Raw genomic sequence first — 17099 nt, forward strand, 5'->3', positions numbered from 1 at the left:
TGTACACTGGTGCGTGTCACCATTGTCCAGCATTCCTCTATCCCAATCCCAAGCCACGACCTTGCTAAAGAAAGGTTTTAAAATTTCTGTGTGGGAAAATCAAATGATCATAAATATGTCTTGCTTTCATCTTGGTCAAAGTCATCCATGAACGGTAGCTAGGTAACATTATCTGGCCATCCGTTCAGACTTTACGTCACAGCCGGCACGGTTGCTATGGTTAAACTTCCGTTACACATCTCGTTAAACAAATTTTCGGACGACACCCAGGTCAAGGATATATTTACCTAGAAGGGATATTAAGTTCGTTAACTGGCCGTCTAGTTTCGCTGTGGTGTACTATAGCTGAGAGTTCCCACCCCACAGGATGTTGTCATGATAGTTCTTCACTAGTCCCAGCAGGAGGCAGTTGCGTGCACAGCATAAGCAGTACTACATTCTCTGTTGTGAAGGGTAGTTGGATGTCATGGCGGAACTTGAAATTTTCCCGTTGCTAAAACTACGATAATCTCAAGTTCTGCTAAATCCACTAGCGGAACGTTTGGGGTGATCAAGTCGAAATTGCCCGGATCAAAAAGACGCGAAAAGACAGGTCAAAAAACTATGTGAACCTTGAACTTTTAGTGCCAGTCGACGATAGTACTGTAGTACGTACATAGGTGTACAGTGTGTTACCTACATTGCAGGCGCAAGTCCAAAATTTTATTGACTGTAGTACATGGCTGTATGCAGTATTGCCTAAACTGTAGGCGCTAGTCCACAAACTTCGACTAGTAGTAATGTATGTTGATAAGCAGCTGTGTTACACTATCCAACGATATATGTCATTTTATTAAAAATATAGAGACATTACAATGGGACAAGTTTTGAAGCGGGTCTATGATTTAATCTGAGCGAGAGACTTCTCCAACACTATATAACTTAAGTCACACACATGTGTAAACTTTAAAGTTTCTTATCCCCTAATATTAATTCTTCCTCCTCCTCATCTTCTTCTTTAATTTGGTTGCGAACCGAGTTTGCTGGAGGTTTACTCGTTTTTCTCCCGAAAGATGGAGTTTTCGACAGTATACTCCCATTGCCGGTTTGAGGTTTACGGTTCAAGAGGTAATCGAGGTCGTGAGAAATCCTATCCAACATCCCTTCCATGTTATCGTCTTCCGTGTCAGTGGTCACAATCTTCGGTATGACCGGCACTTTTTCCGCTTTCTCCACTTCACCCTGAGCAGTCTCCTTTTCCGATAACAGATCCGTCTTCAGAGATTCAGCTGGCTCTGTCTTCTGAGGTTCTTCGATCGGGAGAATTTCTTCTGGCGCGCAGACTTTCTCCGTGAAGCCACCGCCCGACACCGTGCCGCTGTGGGTGGTAACTGCCGCTGTCACCTCTGTCAGCTCTAACAGCCCGTGGTGGCAAGGTTCTACATCAACACTGCACAGAACTATCGCCGGGGGAGTGTCTTCACCCTCTGGATGATCCCCTAATTGTTGGGGAGTGATAACTCCCAACTCGACACACACTCTTGTAGTCAATATCTCCTGCGTCGTGGAGGAATTTGGTGGAGGGGTTGAAGAATCTCTGATGTAACAGAGACCAGGTTCGGGTCGTGGTAAAGTGACAGAGTTCGAACCATCCGAGGGGTGATACCCGCGGACAAATCTCCACTTCTCACTCAGTCTACCCCCACTCTGATCTCCGACGTCTTTTTCAACGTAGTCTGAAGAATTCCGCGAGTCTTCTGTTATGCCGCATATATTCTTCTGGTATTTCTTAGGACTGTTGTGGTAACTTTCTAGGTCAACATCTTCCCCTCCCTCTTCACCTTTTGCACTGGTCGTTGTGGGGTTGTTCCGACGCACCTTCGACCCGCACTCTTCGATGGAGCCATCCATGCTGTGCACGTACGTCTCGATGGTGCTGGGTGGTCCGTCAGAAGGCGGTGTCCAATGGTAGCTCCGACTGCTCGTCTCTACCATCAGCAATCCTTCTGCAGCATCCATCTCTTCCTCATCGTCACCCGCCGTCGTCGAGGTCCGTCGATCCATACCCAATGAACTGCTCGGTCTGGGAGGTGGACCTTCACTCTCAGCGTCGCCGTCCTGTTTGGTGAAGACTGCGCAAAGAATCAGATTAACACTGTAATGCACAAATTAACTTTACTGTGCTTATACGGGATGTGTCGAAACAAATGAAACATTTTCGGAATGTATTCCAAATATGAAGAAAAGAAAGAAAACGTTTATAGCAACGTGGGCCCGGATGCATAACTACAGAGTTGTGTGAGCCTGTATTTACTGACTGTACATCGGCACCCCCTAATTGTCCGAACAAAATGTCAGACACCGGTTGCTCAAGTAGTGTCAACACCATAGTCCCGATTCTTAATACCGGGGTGGAGGATGCGGTGAGATGAATTTATATGGCATATTTTTACGGCAGGATGCCCTTCCTGACGCTAACATCAGTTGAGGAGCTGATGAAATTAGAATACAATTGGGTAAACGAGTTGGAAGGAATTGGCTGTGGCCTATGAATAGGAACTGTCCGGGCATTTTCTAGAAAGTGAAAATGGGAAACCACAGAAAATTATCCTTAGGACAGTCGACGGTGGGGTTCAAACCCACGCGTACCTCGAATGCAGAGCTTTGGCTTCATAGCCGCAGAAATTCGCTCGGTCAGTTGATACCTCTAGGTATCTTTTCCTCTCCAATTTTTGATAGTTGCTTGTTGGGACACTGCGTTCTTCCGGACGGGTCTACTTGGAAGACATACCACTAGCGTCCCTGTACTTCATGCATGATTCTGCTCCCACACACTTCAGTCTCTTTGCTCGCTGGCGCGTGGGTAGGTGGACCAAAGTGCTTGGCCACCGCGCTTCCCTGACTTGAACCCCGCGGACTTTTACCTTTGCGGACATGTAAAGTCTTTCGGGTATTAGAGTGCTGTTGATTATGAACCAATTACAAGGTTTGATGATCGACCCCGCGGAATAGAAGTAGCGTGCCTACCTCTTAGCCGGATGGCCCGGGTTCAATTGCCGGCCAGGTCAGGGACGTTTGCCTGTATAGGAGGGCTGTGTTAGCGTGCACTCAGCCTACATTGTTACAACTGAGGAGCCATCTGACAGTCTAGGAAGCCAGGAATAACGGCCGAGAGGACTCGTCATGCCGACTACACCACTTTGTAATCTGCTGGCCTTCGGGTTGAGCAGCGATCGCTTGGTAGTCCATGACTCTTCGGGACTTTCGCGCCATTATTCTTTTAAAGGTTGAATTACTCTGCAGTTGTGCATTTCCGGACCCATTTTGTCATAGCTCTTTTTCCTTCTCTTTGTACGAGGAATAATTTCCTGGAATTTGGCGTTGAGTTTTGATACTCGCTGTATATTTATTTATGCATCCATTTAATTTATGTTATTGGGTAATGAACACAACAGGCTTTTCACCCAAATTCTAATATTCAATATACACAAATAAGAATTCATGAACTACATAATCAAATTATAACAAATTTCAAAATATTAAAAACATATCTTACACAGTAACTCATAACATGAAGTACACAACTTAGTTTAGAGCTTTAAAAAGAATATAAACTATCTTGTGGGGACGTAAGTTCGTTCCCTATTCAGCCTGTGGAGGCTGCAACCCGATCTGCAGCAGTGTTAACAGGTGTCCTGGCTAGGAGTTAAGCCGGCAACCTGTCCCTCCACGCCATTTTCCAGGCGTTCTAAAAGGCGATACGAACGAATTTTCGTCCCCCTCCGATCGCAAAATAATAGCGCGTGGCCTCCGTAGAGGTCTAGGGGAGGTTTCCCGAGTGTGCGTCTGTGAGAATGATATCCAATTTTGAAGGCGGCAGAAATACTCAGTTCTCAAGCCGGAAGAATTGACCAATGAAGTTTATAATTCACGACCCGGATGGAAATCATCCGAAATCCCTTGGACCGAAGTCTAGCACGCTAAATAGTTAAGTCATGGAGACGTATGCAGAATTTAGCAGTGTAATGCAAAATGCAGGATTGCGATGGTTTTGGTCATGTCATGAAAAGAAAGGAGGATAATGTGAGGAAAAGGGCGATGAAGATTGAAAAAAGAGTGTAATCGAAAGAGGAAGATACCTAGAAGAAGGTGGCAATGGACAAAGATAAATGGATGAAGCTTATCAAAGACAGGGCCCTGTATAAAGACAAGAAAAGCTGGAAGAAGTAGTTTAGGTAGGAAGAACGGTCGGCGTATACCAGGGTTATGAATACGACAAGCACATTATAGCAGATGTAGAAATGAAAAGGATAGAGTGGCATGAGAGGGCTGCGAAAAACCAGTGCACAGACTGATGACCCAAACAACAAAATTTGGAAAAACTCAACATTAAAAAAAGGAACAAATTGAAAATAGAAAATAATTTAGGAAAGCAATATTTCATGGTAAATTTCCAGACAAAGGCACGAAGAATTCAGGCAGTAAATGGACGGAAGAAAAGAAAACCACAACGCCCAGAAATGACGAAGTTTTGGGAAGACAAGCAAAAGGAAACTGTTTCATATGTTCCTAAGATAGTCTAATTGAATGAATGAATTAATGAAGGGATGAATGAATGGAATAATAATAATGATGATGCCATGTGGTCTCTGCAGGTAGAATTGACGCCTTAGAGGAGACTTGCGCGCCTGTAAGAATGGAGCCCTACCTATGATTAATTCTAATGGTGGAAATGGCTATGGCTCTCTCACACACACACACACACACACACACACACACACACACACACACAGACAGAGAGAGAGAGAGAGAGAGAGAGAGAGAGAGGGGGGGGGGCTGCGAGCCATCGGAATTAACCAGTGAACGTTTAAAATCCTCCAACACGATCAGGACTCATTGGACGCTAGGCCAGCACGCTATCCTGTTACTCATACATACAGACTGGCAGAAGAAGAAGATTAAGAAGGTTTTACCAGGACAGTAGCTTACCAAGTGAAATCGAATCAATTACATCTCACGTGACGTGCTGTCACGCAGGATTCCAGAACTTCGCTAACTGTTAGCAGCGTGACACTGCAATTTTAGCACCTCAAGAAGGGAGAATTATTGAATTACCCGATGACATGGTACAGAGGTCAGACTTCTTTATAAATACAATTATATTTCCTCTTTTCAACGAAATATCGAGCGATGTCGTGGCATGCGTTGTCTAAAAATTATTTCCGTTTAAATCTTCCGTGTTTTTGTAGTGCTCATGAACCCTAGAAGTGTTTCAGAACTATGGACGTAGATGCCTAACATATTCACAGATTCTGTAAGAAGTGAAAATAGAATTAAAATACACAGCCTGTTTAAAATTTTAACCGAGTCAGGAATGGAATGAAGTCTCCATCTAGAGGTGAGGATAGGAATTATGCCGGCTGCCGAAGCTTATCCCATCTCTGCTTTGTCCAGCATAAATCTCACATGGAGTGACCGGGATTTGAACCACGGAACCCAGCGGCGAGAGACAGGTGCGCTGCCACCTGAGCCATGGAGGGTCTCCTGAAAGACATAAAAGGATATAATCAAAGTACAGCGCTTACATCTGAGTGGGCTGTTGGCCGAGTCAGAGCTGTAGTCGTCTTCCGTTGTGTTGTCCAACTTCAACTTCCGGAGCACCTGCATTCGTAAGGGCGTCTCGCTCTTCAGGACGTAGCAGAGGAAAATGATGAACCCCTGAAAGCACACATATCACAGAGGAAAATGATGAAGCCCTGAAAGCACACATATCACATGACTAACACATTAATAGTAATAATGCATGGCATCACCTAAAATGTGGGTCGTAGAATCTCTTATGAAAAGACGGGAATATGCAGGGTGTTTCCATATTCTCATTACAGATTTTAAGGGCTTGCAGTGGGAACCAAGACGGTTAAGTTTAGCATAGGAACTTGTGTCCGGAAACGTACCGTCTTCCCGCTACCCGTAAAAAGGCACCACAGCATACGTTCAAATCTCTCGCATTGTGACTGGAGTACGTACGTCAGTGAACGATGACGTGATGTCTCATACCCCTACAGGTTTGTTGACCTTCCATGTCATTCAGATGAGTGTGTAATCCGCAAGGAAACGTGTTGTACCTGCTGTTGTGCTTGTGATCTTACAGCATTAATTGTTTACTATGTACACAGCAGTTAGCTGTACGTACAGTACTGTACCAAAGATTTGCGCAATAGTGGATAGGTTGTGGTGGCCCTATTGCTTGGCCCGCACGTTCACCTGACTTGACACCGCTAGACTACTAATTGTGGGGTCACAGGAAAACTTGATTTACGAGACCACTGTGGAATCCGAGGAAGACCTACTGACGCAGGATATGGCTGCGGCGGATGTTGGAGGGCCAGAGATTGGTGGCCATGTGTACTTGGATATGATACGTAGGTATCGTGTCTGTGTTGACGTCGATGGTTGTCACATCGAACCCCACCTATAATTGGACCCAGACGACAATACAGGAGCTGTGAAGGCGTCCTGTGGTGGGTTTTCGCGGATAGCGGGAAGACGGTATGTTTCTGGACACAAGTTCCTATGATAAAATTAACCATCTTGGTCCGCACTGCACGCCATCTAAGTCTGTAATTGGAATTTAGAAACATCCTGTATAGAATAAAGCACGAAACTAAGAGTTATATGCAGGTAACACCTGGGAAGATTAACAGGATTTCTGTAGGTCACAAAACCTGAGAGAATGGATTCAAACCAACGGACTGCATAAAGAGGCACACAAGGCAAGAGCCAGAAAATAGATCTGGCCTACACGCTAACACAGAAGAGCTATAACAAAGGGTCAATATCTTACAAGGACAAAACGCAATATTATACTTCGGTAATAATAATCCGGGGAATTGTACGCTTCAGAATGTCTTACTGTAAATAAAAAATAGGGGAGCTGCCAACACTGCTACGCCCGTCTATAGACGGTCCACGAGAACTCAAAATAATATTGAACGTAAGTGTAGGATTTTCCATTTGCACTTATATTTATAAAGAACCAACGTTTGCAAACATTTTAAGCTAATAACTCCACTGATAAGTTAAAAATTGAGGCTTCTACAAACTTTTACACATACGAATAAAAAAACTCAGGAATGACGTACCAAACAGTAAACTGCTAACTTAACAATTAAAAGGTTCAATGTGTACATGGAGCATCTACTGAAAGGTATAAAGTGGTAGGGAGGGATTCTGTTAGTTGAAAATATAGCAAGCAGTCTGGCGACCTGGTTTCAATGGCATATAGTGCTGAAAGCCTGCAGTCTAATATCTTGCAACTTGAAAATAGGTGCAATAAGTTAAATAAGACCAGAGATATTTCAGTAAGTAAGAAACCTAAGACAGTTGAATGTCAGATTACGCACAAAAAGCTGGAAAAGGTAGATAAATGCAAGTATTTAGGATGTGTATTCTCCAGGATGATAGAATAGTAAGTGAAATTGAATCAGGTGCAGTAAAGCTAATGCAGTGAGCTCGCAGTCAGTCAGCTCCTGGACGAAACTATTTTTACACCGGTCTGTTTTCAGACAAACGTTCTGTACAGGAGTGAAAGATGGGTGGACTCAGAATATCTTATTCATAAACTAGAGGTAACAAACATGAAACTAGCGAGAATGATCATTGGAACAATGGAGTAAATAGATGATTGTGAAGTTAATAATAATAATAATAATATGCATCCGGGAGATAGTAGGTTCGAATCCCACTATCGGCAGCCCTGAAGATGGTTTTCCGTGGTTTCCCATTTTCACACCAGGCAAATGCTGGGGCTGTACCTTAATTAAGGCCACGGCCGCTTCCTTACAACTCCTAGGCCTTTTCTATCCCATCGTCGCCATAAGACCTATCTGTGTCGGTGCGACGTAAAGCCCCTAGCAAAAAAAAAAAATAATAATAATATCCCAGTTACCTTATACGATGAAATTAAATGTCGTATGGCTTTTAATGCCGGGAAATCCCAGGACGGGTTCGGCTCGCCAGGTGCAGGTCTTTCTATTTGACATCCGTAGGCGACCTGCGCGTCGTGATGAGGATGAAATGATGATGAAGACAACACATACACCCAGCCCCCGTGCCACTGGAATTAACCAATTAAGGTTAAAATCCCCGACCCGGCCGGTAATCGAATCCGGGACCCACTGGACCAAAGGCCAGTACGCTGACCGTTCAGCCAACGAGTCGACACCTTATACGATAAAGTACAAGGGACCTTACGTTCTGAATCTATTATGAATACTGTAGAAAGAAATTTAAAAGTCCGCCTCTGTGGTGTAGTGGTTAGCATGATTAGCTGCCATCCCCGGAGGTCCGAGTTCGATTCCCGGCTCTGCCACGAAATTTGAAAAGTGGTACGAGGGCTGGAACGGAGTCCACTCAGCCTCGGGAGGTCAACAGAGGAGGTGTGTTCGATTCCCGCCTCAGCCATCGTGGAAGTGGTTTTCCGTGGTTTCCCACTTCTCCTCCAGGCAAATGCCGGGATGGTACCTAACTTAAGGCCACGGCCGCTTCCTTCCCTCCTCCTTGTCGGTCCCATCCAATCTTCCCATTCCCTCACAAGGCCCCTGTTCAGCATAGCAGGTGAGGCCGCCTGGGCGAGGTGCTGGTCATTCTCCCCGGTTGTATCCCCGACCCAAAGTCTGAAACTCCAGGACACTGCCTTTGAAGCGGTAGAGGTGGGAACCCTCGCTGAGTCCGAGGGAAAAACCGACCCTGGAGGGTAAACAGATTATGAAGAAGAAGGAGAAAGAGAAGAAGAAGAAGAAGAAGAAAAAGAAGAAATTTAAATAATGCAAAATAAAACAACGATTATTTGAAAGATTTGCAGAGCATTCTTTCTTTCTTAATCTGTTTACCCTTCAGGGTTGGTTTTTCCCTCTGACTCAGCGAGGGATCCCACCTCTACCACTTCAAGGGAAGTGTCCTGGAGCTTCAGACTTTTGGGTTGGGGGTAATTTTTTTTAAATTTTTTTATCTAGGGGCTTTACGTCGCGCCGACACAGATAGGTCTTATGGCGGCGATTTGATAGGAAAGGCCTAGGAGTTGGAAGGAAGCGTCCGTGGCCTTAATTAAGGTACTGCCCCAGCATTTGCCTGGTGTGAAAATGGGAAACCACGGAAAACCATTTTCAGGGCTGCCGATAGTGGGATTCGAACCTACTATCTCCCGGATGCAAGCTCACAGCCGTGTGCCTCTACGCGCACGGCCAACTCGCCCGGTAGGTTGGGGGTAAAACTGGGGAGGAGGACCAGTACCTCGACCAGGCGGCCTCACCTGCTATGCTGAACAGGAGCCTTGATGGGGATAGGAAGATTGGTAGGGATAGACAAGGAAGAGGGAAGGAAGCGGCCGTGGCCTTAAGTTAGGTACCATCCCGGCATTTGCCTGGAGGAGAAGTGGAAAACCACGGAAAATCACTTCCAGGATGACTGAGGTGGGAATCGAACCCATCTTTACTCATTTGACCTCCCGAGGCTGAGTGGACCCCGTTCCAGCCCTCGTACCACTTTTCACATTTAGAGGCAGAGCCGGGAATCGAACCCGGACCTCCGGGGATGGCAGCTAATCACACTAACCACTACACCACAGAGGCGGACTGCAGAGCATTCAACGAGTTAATTGTGAAGTCTTTCCAAATATTCCTTCATTTAGATGTTCTTCCTACAGTTGGGCTTGATTTCTATGGTGCACTCTCCTGAATTATTTGCAACGGATCTCAATTTGGCTAACTTAGTTACCGCCTCACGGAAGCAATTCTCTTGATATGAAGCAAGTAGTTGTTACGTAAATAGAATCCCAGATAGCATTGGACGATCTACCAATATAAACACATCACAACGAATTAGGGCCTATATTCCGCATATTTAAGAAACAGTACACGATGAATACATTACTCTTTTCTGTTTGACATGTAAGATGTATGCCTTCCTTCTAACAAATACTCGTATCTTCTAAAGTAATATGTTCAGATATAAGATTACAACTCACCTAGTTAGCTACGGCGGTACGAGTCTAGTGGGTGAACCCTTTCGTTTGGTAAACGAAAGGTTTCAGGTTCACTGCCGGCATCGCTGAAGATGACCTTCCATGAGTTCCCTTTCTCAAGTTAGGCAATGGTGTGTCTGTTCCTCAATTAACAAGACGAGTTTCTCTTTCCAGCCCTAGCTCTTTTGTTTCTAAACGAAAATGTAAATAAATGGCCTGTTTCTAGTGATTTGACCGGGTCAGGAATGGTATGAATAAAGCCCCCATCTAGCGGCGAGGATAGGAATTTTTCCTGTTGCCGAAGCCTGTCTTACTTCTCTGGGGCAATGATTTAATGACTGACAGATGAAAATAAATGATATTGGAAAGTGTTGTTGAAATGATGACAGCGAAAAACGGAGTACCCAGAGAAAAATCTGTCCCGCCTCTGCTTTTTCCAGCACAAATCTCATACGAAGTGACCGCGATTTGAACTAGGGATTCCAGCGGAGTGAGGCCGGCGAGGTGCTACTTGATATACGGAGGATCACTTTTCTTTGTAATTATCGTCGAAAATCTAAATATGATAGAGCGAAACCGAAATATGTAATCTAAGCTGCCATTTTTCTGTCTAATGAAACTCAAGTGGAAGTAACAGCTTACCAATAAGGCACTTGTAAAACTGAAGATATAGTGGCAGGAGGGGTCAGGCACGTTTATGTAGAGGATGCTGGAGGCTTCCATGATCACCATCACGATGAAGATCATGCCCGCCCTCTTGAGGAGACCAACCCTGAAATGAGCAAACAGAATATCAGCAACATAGGCACAGAAACTATAGGAATTGCATCCATGTTTATGTTAATTACAGATGCCAATATATAGTGCAAATTGTGTTACATGCACTTCTTGGCACAAAAACTGAACATGTTCTTATATGGAGGAATTAGTGTTGCACTCATTACACTTTGTCTTATGTTATCACTGGAGCCTGCACTTTTATGCAGTAATAGGTTAGAATGCCATCTTAATGAAGCATTTTATGCAGTAATATGTTATAGTCCAAATACTTAGCAAATATCCTTCTGCGTAATCGGCGGGGCGTGGTCATGCATGTAGTGTGGGAGGTCTGATTAACACGCTCTCTCCCTTCCCGGTTCGCTATCTCTTAACTCGTTTGTTGACACGTTGTGTTCAACCACTGCGATGTGTAGATGAAGACGTGGCAGCCCCCTTCGATTGCCCCTCCCCTTATGCACTGCCGACTTCCGTGCAGGACGTTTACAAAGCATTTGGACTATAGAATGGTATCTTACAAGTATACTCTAGGCTACATAACGATTATGCTACGAGATGTACATAAACATTAACTGGTAGGAAGTGTCGTCTTCCCGTTATTCCGTAGTGTAGCAAGAGTAACATAAATTGTAGGGGTTATAATAAGCCGGAATCCTAAATTTCATGTATGCCTCATAGCAGAACTGTTGTTCGGGTAGCCTATACTTGTTATATCCTTTAGTACAGAGGTGCTCAGCTGGGCGCCCATTGAGGCTAGCCCAGTGCGGACGCGCTGGCCTGACGTAAATGCGGGCAGCTTACGTAGCAAGCATACGTCATAGTGAAGCCAGAGAGCGAACACACTTTGCAGGGAAGCCAGCAGTGACTTCGATTGTGATTATGAAGCCCTCCTCCAATACTCAGTGAAATGTTTATTGGGATACGGTATTTAAAATAAAAGGCTAGCGGCGAGGATAGGAATTGTGCCGGCTGCCGAAGCCTGGGGCAATGATTAATGAATGACAGATGAAATGAAATGATATTGGAGAGTATTGCTGGAATGAATGATGACAGGGAAAACCGGAGTAACCGGAGAAAAACCTGTCCCGCCTCCGCTCTGTCCAGCACAAGTCTCATATGGAGTGTCTGTGATTTGAACCAAGGAATCTAACTCTTTATTGTATCCGGTCAAAATATATAAACTGCAAAGAACATGAATGAAAATGACGTGGGTCTCTGCCTCGATTTCAAACTCTTGTATCACCGCAGTGACTCAGAGTGCGTGTGGGAGAACTTCACCCAACCTTCACGACCTGTGACGTAGCCCCAACGTCACTGGCTGAATAGCATACGCTCATCGCCTGCCAGCCCGCCCGCTTAGAGTGCTGGGCGCCCGCGGGACGTAACGACCAGCGTGAGCACCTCTGCTTTAGCATGTTTGCATTCCAACCTAATACAGCCTAGACATTTCATAAATCAGATTATTTAGCTGCATCTCTCCTCAAAGTGCAGTTAACACGCACATGGGATGCAGACCGTGCTGATACTCGCCTTCTCTTTATGGCCCTGTTGCCGTCGGTGTTCTTGCCGGACAGAATGTGGAGCTTGCGCATGACGGTGAAATACAGGAACACGAACATTAACAGCATGACGGCGGCTGAGGCTACGAAGATGTTGAAGAGCATCGTGCCGCAGATGAGCCACCACGAGGTGAGCTGCCACCCTGTCGAATGGTGCGCCAAGTGATTGCACAGCACCGCCAGAACAGGCACACCTGGAAGTAATATACAGTATTGTGTTGTGTCATTGAATACAGGAAAGAGAAGAAAATATAATAATTCAAATAGTGTCATAGGTCCAGTTTTGCTATATCTAGTCTTCATCTTGGTCAGTGGAACTTCTTCACCAGGCTCTTTCTATATGTTTTGTAAATAGTAATAATATCTAGGTGAGTGGATAGAATCCAATACGCCTGAGAAAGAACCCTTCATGTCACGCAGACATAAAACGGACATGGCATACCATCTAACTAAGGGTGTATACAACAAAATATTATTATCCGTGAACGCCAAGTGCAGACACTACCGCACAGTCATTCGTACGGAGGCCCTCTATGGAGCGGAGTGCCTTACAATGAACAAAAAAAGGCCTTACTGAGGAACTTGAGATCCAAGGAAGAAAGAAAGAAAGAAAGAAAGAAAGAAAGAAAGAAAGAAAGAAAGAAAGAAAGAAAGAAAGAAAGAAAGAAAGAAATATATTGAGAAAAAACTTGGGCCCATCAAAGACAAAGGTGAATATAGTAAACGGCACAACCACGAGCTCTATTACCAAATGGAAAAGATAACTCATACGATGAGGAACAGAATGATTGCTTTCTTTGCTCACATGACAAGAATGAGCACTGCCAGGTCAACCAAGCGGATCTTCTGCTACTCCCAAGATAAGAAGACAAAAGGTGTCTGGTTCAGTGAGGTAGAAAAAAATCTGCAAGAGGTGGCCATCACACATGATGATATTCTGGAGTGCAACCCACTAGAGAAGAAACTTCAGGACCACAAGAATTTCCAAGAAAAGCCGAAGCAACGAATGCGCAGTGCGGGGAAAATATTACAGGCCGTCGAAGGAGAGAGTTGAAATGAGGTGTACATTACTTGGCCGAAACGAGATGAATGAATGAATTAATTAATGATGATGATGGTAATAAAGAGGAAAGACGGGAACTATTGGGTCTTCGAACTCCGGAAGGACTGGACTAAAATGGGGATCAAGTTGGAAGGGGAGAAAAACTGGAGAAATAAATATATACCAATCATAATACCGGAGCTCAACGGCAAAGAACAGTACAGGATCAGGATAGAGAAGCACAAATGAGGAAGAAAAGAGACGAGGATATTGAAAATATCAACTGAGAAACGGGAGAGAAGGGCAGAGAAGATAAAGAGGTTCTGGGAGGAGGAGAAGAAAATGCAAACCATGGCAAATCTACCTGAGCTTCTACACAGGCCCTTAGAAAAAAAAGAAGGTGGTGTTGAAAATGCTCTCAGTCTGTACAAAAGTGTTGTAACGTGTGATGATATTCCGGTTCGCATTCTGCCATTCAGGCTTCGTAAATCTCAAAAGTTTCTGTGCGATTTGCATTTAAATATCTATAGCACACCAGAACACGCTGTTCATTACTTAATTCAGTAGCCATGAAATGTATAGAAGCGATCGATTACTGCAGTGTAATAAGAAAGTACACAGCACGGAAGCGTATCGCAATCTGGCTGAGATCTTGACGTCACCGGGCGAGCTACAGTATATGGGTCAGGCGGCTATTGCGTCATACACTCGCCCAAACACAATGTAGAGGATAACCAGCAACTCTACTGAGGCTCGCACTGTGCGCTCAGTTTCTGCATAACCTTTGAGCCACATGAAATTACTTACAAATTCAACAATGGAACCCGACTAATACAGAAACACACTCTTTGGGACAAGTTACATACCAGTGATTATGCTTACGACGGTCTGCTTGATGTGGCGAACTTTGGGTATCTGCACGACCTCTGTGTAAACTATGAGAAGCTTGCTCAGGTGTGAAGACATACCAATGAGAAGGAAGGCTTCCAGACTCGTCGTCACGTAGGGGAACGAGTTCTGAAATAAATACAAGAAAATCATTTTGTTAAAAACTTCTTCAGAGATGATCTGTACATATTCAAGGAATAAAAGACAACACTAAAATGAATACGGAAATTGACTTTATCCTCTTTTCTCTTGATACATACATACATACATACATACATACATACATACATACATACATACATACATACATACATAACTCTGACATTGCTTCAGGAAGGCTACTCATTTCACGCAACCATTGTGATGGATGCTGCGCACATTTGTATCCAAATATGTACATATATCATCGTTATAGACAGTTACGCTTTTCAGCGTTTAGTCTGCAAGCCTCTGTGAATTTACTAAACGTCACCCAATCCTCTATTTGCAACTAGTGCTGTGGCCTCATTTAATTCTATACCTCTTATCTTTAAATCGTTAGAATCAGAGTCCAAACATCGTCATTTTGGTCTCCCCCTACTCCCATAATGTAGTCCATTATTCTCCTAAGTAACCTATCCTCCTCCATTCGACTCACATGATTCCACCACCGAGCCGGTTTATGCGTACAGCTTCGTCCATCGAGTTCATTCGTAACTTAGCCTTTATTTTCTCATTCCGAGTACGCTCCTGTCATTGTTCCCACCTGTTTGTACCGGCAATCATTCTCGCTACTTTCGTGTCTGTTACTTCTAACTTATAAGATATCCTGAGTACACCCAGATTTCACTCCCGTAAAGCAATGTTGACTAAAAACAGACTGATTAGAGGATAGTTTCGTCCGGAAGCTGACTTCCTTCTTACAGAATACCTGCGAACTCTCTGCATTGGCTTTACCACAGTATTACCATATGTAGTTAGTAGTTTTAGAGACATAGATTAGATATTGTTTGTTTAAAGTTTTGTTTTTGTTTCTGTGTGTTTTGTTGTCTTTATTGCCTGTAAGCCGATGGTATATACTAGGGTGGGCAATAAAGAGATGTAATATAATAATAATAATAATAATAATAATAATAATAATAATAATAATAATAATAATAATAATAATACAGTATTACCATCCTGAGAGAACACACATCCTAAATACTTGAAATTATCTACCTGTTCCAGCTTTGTATCACTAATCTGACATTCAGTTCTCTTGGATTTCTTATCTACTGACATCACACGAGTCTTGGAAAAGCTAATTTTCATACCACACTCCTTGCAAGTTCCAAAATATTAGACTGCAGGCTTTCGGCACAAGCAGTCATTAAGATCAAGTCGTCAACATAGGCCAAACGACTTACTACATTTCCACCTAATGGGCGAGTTGGTCGTGCGGTTAGGGGCGTGCGGCTGTGAGCTTGCATGCGGGAGATAGTGGGTTAGAATCGCACTGTCGGCAGTCCTGAAGATGGTTTTCCATTTTCACACCAGGCAAATGCCAGGATGGTACCTAACTTAAGGCCAGGGCCGCCCCCTTCCCCATTCCTTGCTCATCCCTTCCAATCTTCCCATTCTTCACAAGGCTCCAGTTCAGCATAGTAGGCGAGGCCGCCTGGGCAAGGTACTGGTCATCCTACCCAGTTGTATCCCCCGCCCAAATACCTCACGCTCCAGGACACTGCCCTTGAGGCGGTAAAGCTGGGATCCCTCGCTGAGTCCGCGGGAAAAACCAACCCTGGAGGGGCAACGGATTAAGAAAGAAAGAAAGAAAGAAAGAAAGAAAGAAAGAAAGAAAGAAAGAAAGAAAAGGTTAAGGGGAGGGACGGCTAAGACCTCCCTCGAGGCGTTTAGACTAACAGGAATATTCGTCCACACTGCGGTTAGTGCATTAGGCACTTGATATATATTGGCAGACATATTAAACCATTGTCCACGAGCACTTCAGGTAGACAAGTCTGGAGTGACAAGAGAGGACGTGACGTTGATGTTCGCTAACAATAACAACCACGTTCAAAAACTTTGCATTTCAAGAGTGTGTACTTACTTTCGGCACTGAATCCCGAACGGCGTAGATGAAGACACCCATCGCTCCAGTAGTTGCTGTGCAACACTGCAGTTTGAGGAAAATGAGACAGCTGCGGTGGTGCCACCAGTAGGGAAGGAGGAGGATCAGCGTGAGGAGCGCCTGAAATAAACAGCAGGCACAGCCCACCAGAACCACCAGGTGGTAGTTCGTCGGCGAGGAGCTGTTTGGCTGGAATGAAAAAGAAAACACATCTTGCATTACCTTCTCTTCCACAACTGATGAAATTCATCTTATTCCAATATTCGGGTTGAAAAAATATCCAATTTTCAAAGTGTTCAACACTTTTTATATCATACATTATTTCTATAGAACATAGAATGAAATAGAATATGTCTCCTATAATTGTCATCTTCAGTTCCTTGAATAACCTGCTCGTTATCTATGTGATTTTATGTTAAGACCACTTATAATCGTTATTTGCAGATATAATTTAAAAATGAATAATACTTTTAGTCTTCCAGTTCTTGGAATTAAATAGTATCTCTGAGAACAAATCATGTCATCTATTTGAAACGCGCTCACTTCGAAAACAAAACCATTTTTGCAGATATGATCTGAAAGTCCAGCAGTTGTTAGAACACAATGCAGGTAGGATTCATAGATGTCTGTCATAGCACTAATTTCTTCCTATAGAGATAAGTTATAAAATGCTATTCCACATTATGACGCAGTTTTAATTAAAAACTCATCCAGAACTTACCTTGTCTTGGGCCGATCACC

General features: G+C 44.0%; 1 protein-coding gene across 1 annotated transcript in view; it reads right to left on the minus strand.

The window, feature by feature from the left end:
* Nucleotides 1-724: 724 nt before the first annotated feature.
* The window catches only part of LOC136884725 (uncharacterized), a 350171-nt gene continuing 333796 nt past the window's right edge, over nucleotides 725-17099 (minus strand). Inside the window, exons 18-23 of the mRNA XM_068230067.1 lie at nucleotides 16338-16539; nucleotides 14245-14395; nucleotides 12308-12530; nucleotides 10643-10772; nucleotides 5565-5697; nucleotides 725-2111 (exon numbers count right to left, since the gene is read on the minus strand). Coding sequence (XP_068086168.1) covers nucleotides 946-2111; nucleotides 5565-5697; nucleotides 10643-10772; nucleotides 12308-12530; nucleotides 14245-14395; nucleotides 16338-16539 — 2005 coding nt within the window. The 3' untranslated portion in view covers nucleotides 725-945. The remainder of the gene's footprint in view (nucleotides 2112-5564; nucleotides 5698-10642; nucleotides 10773-12307; nucleotides 12531-14244; nucleotides 14396-16337; nucleotides 16540-17099) is intronic.

Source organism: Anabrus simplex, chromosome 13, assembly GCF_040414725.1.
Source record: "Anabrus simplex isolate iqAnaSimp1 chromosome 13, ASM4041472v1, whole genome shotgun sequence".
Classification (NCBI taxonomy): Eukaryota; Metazoa; Arthropoda; class Insecta; order Orthoptera; family Tettigoniidae; genus Anabrus; species Anabrus simplex.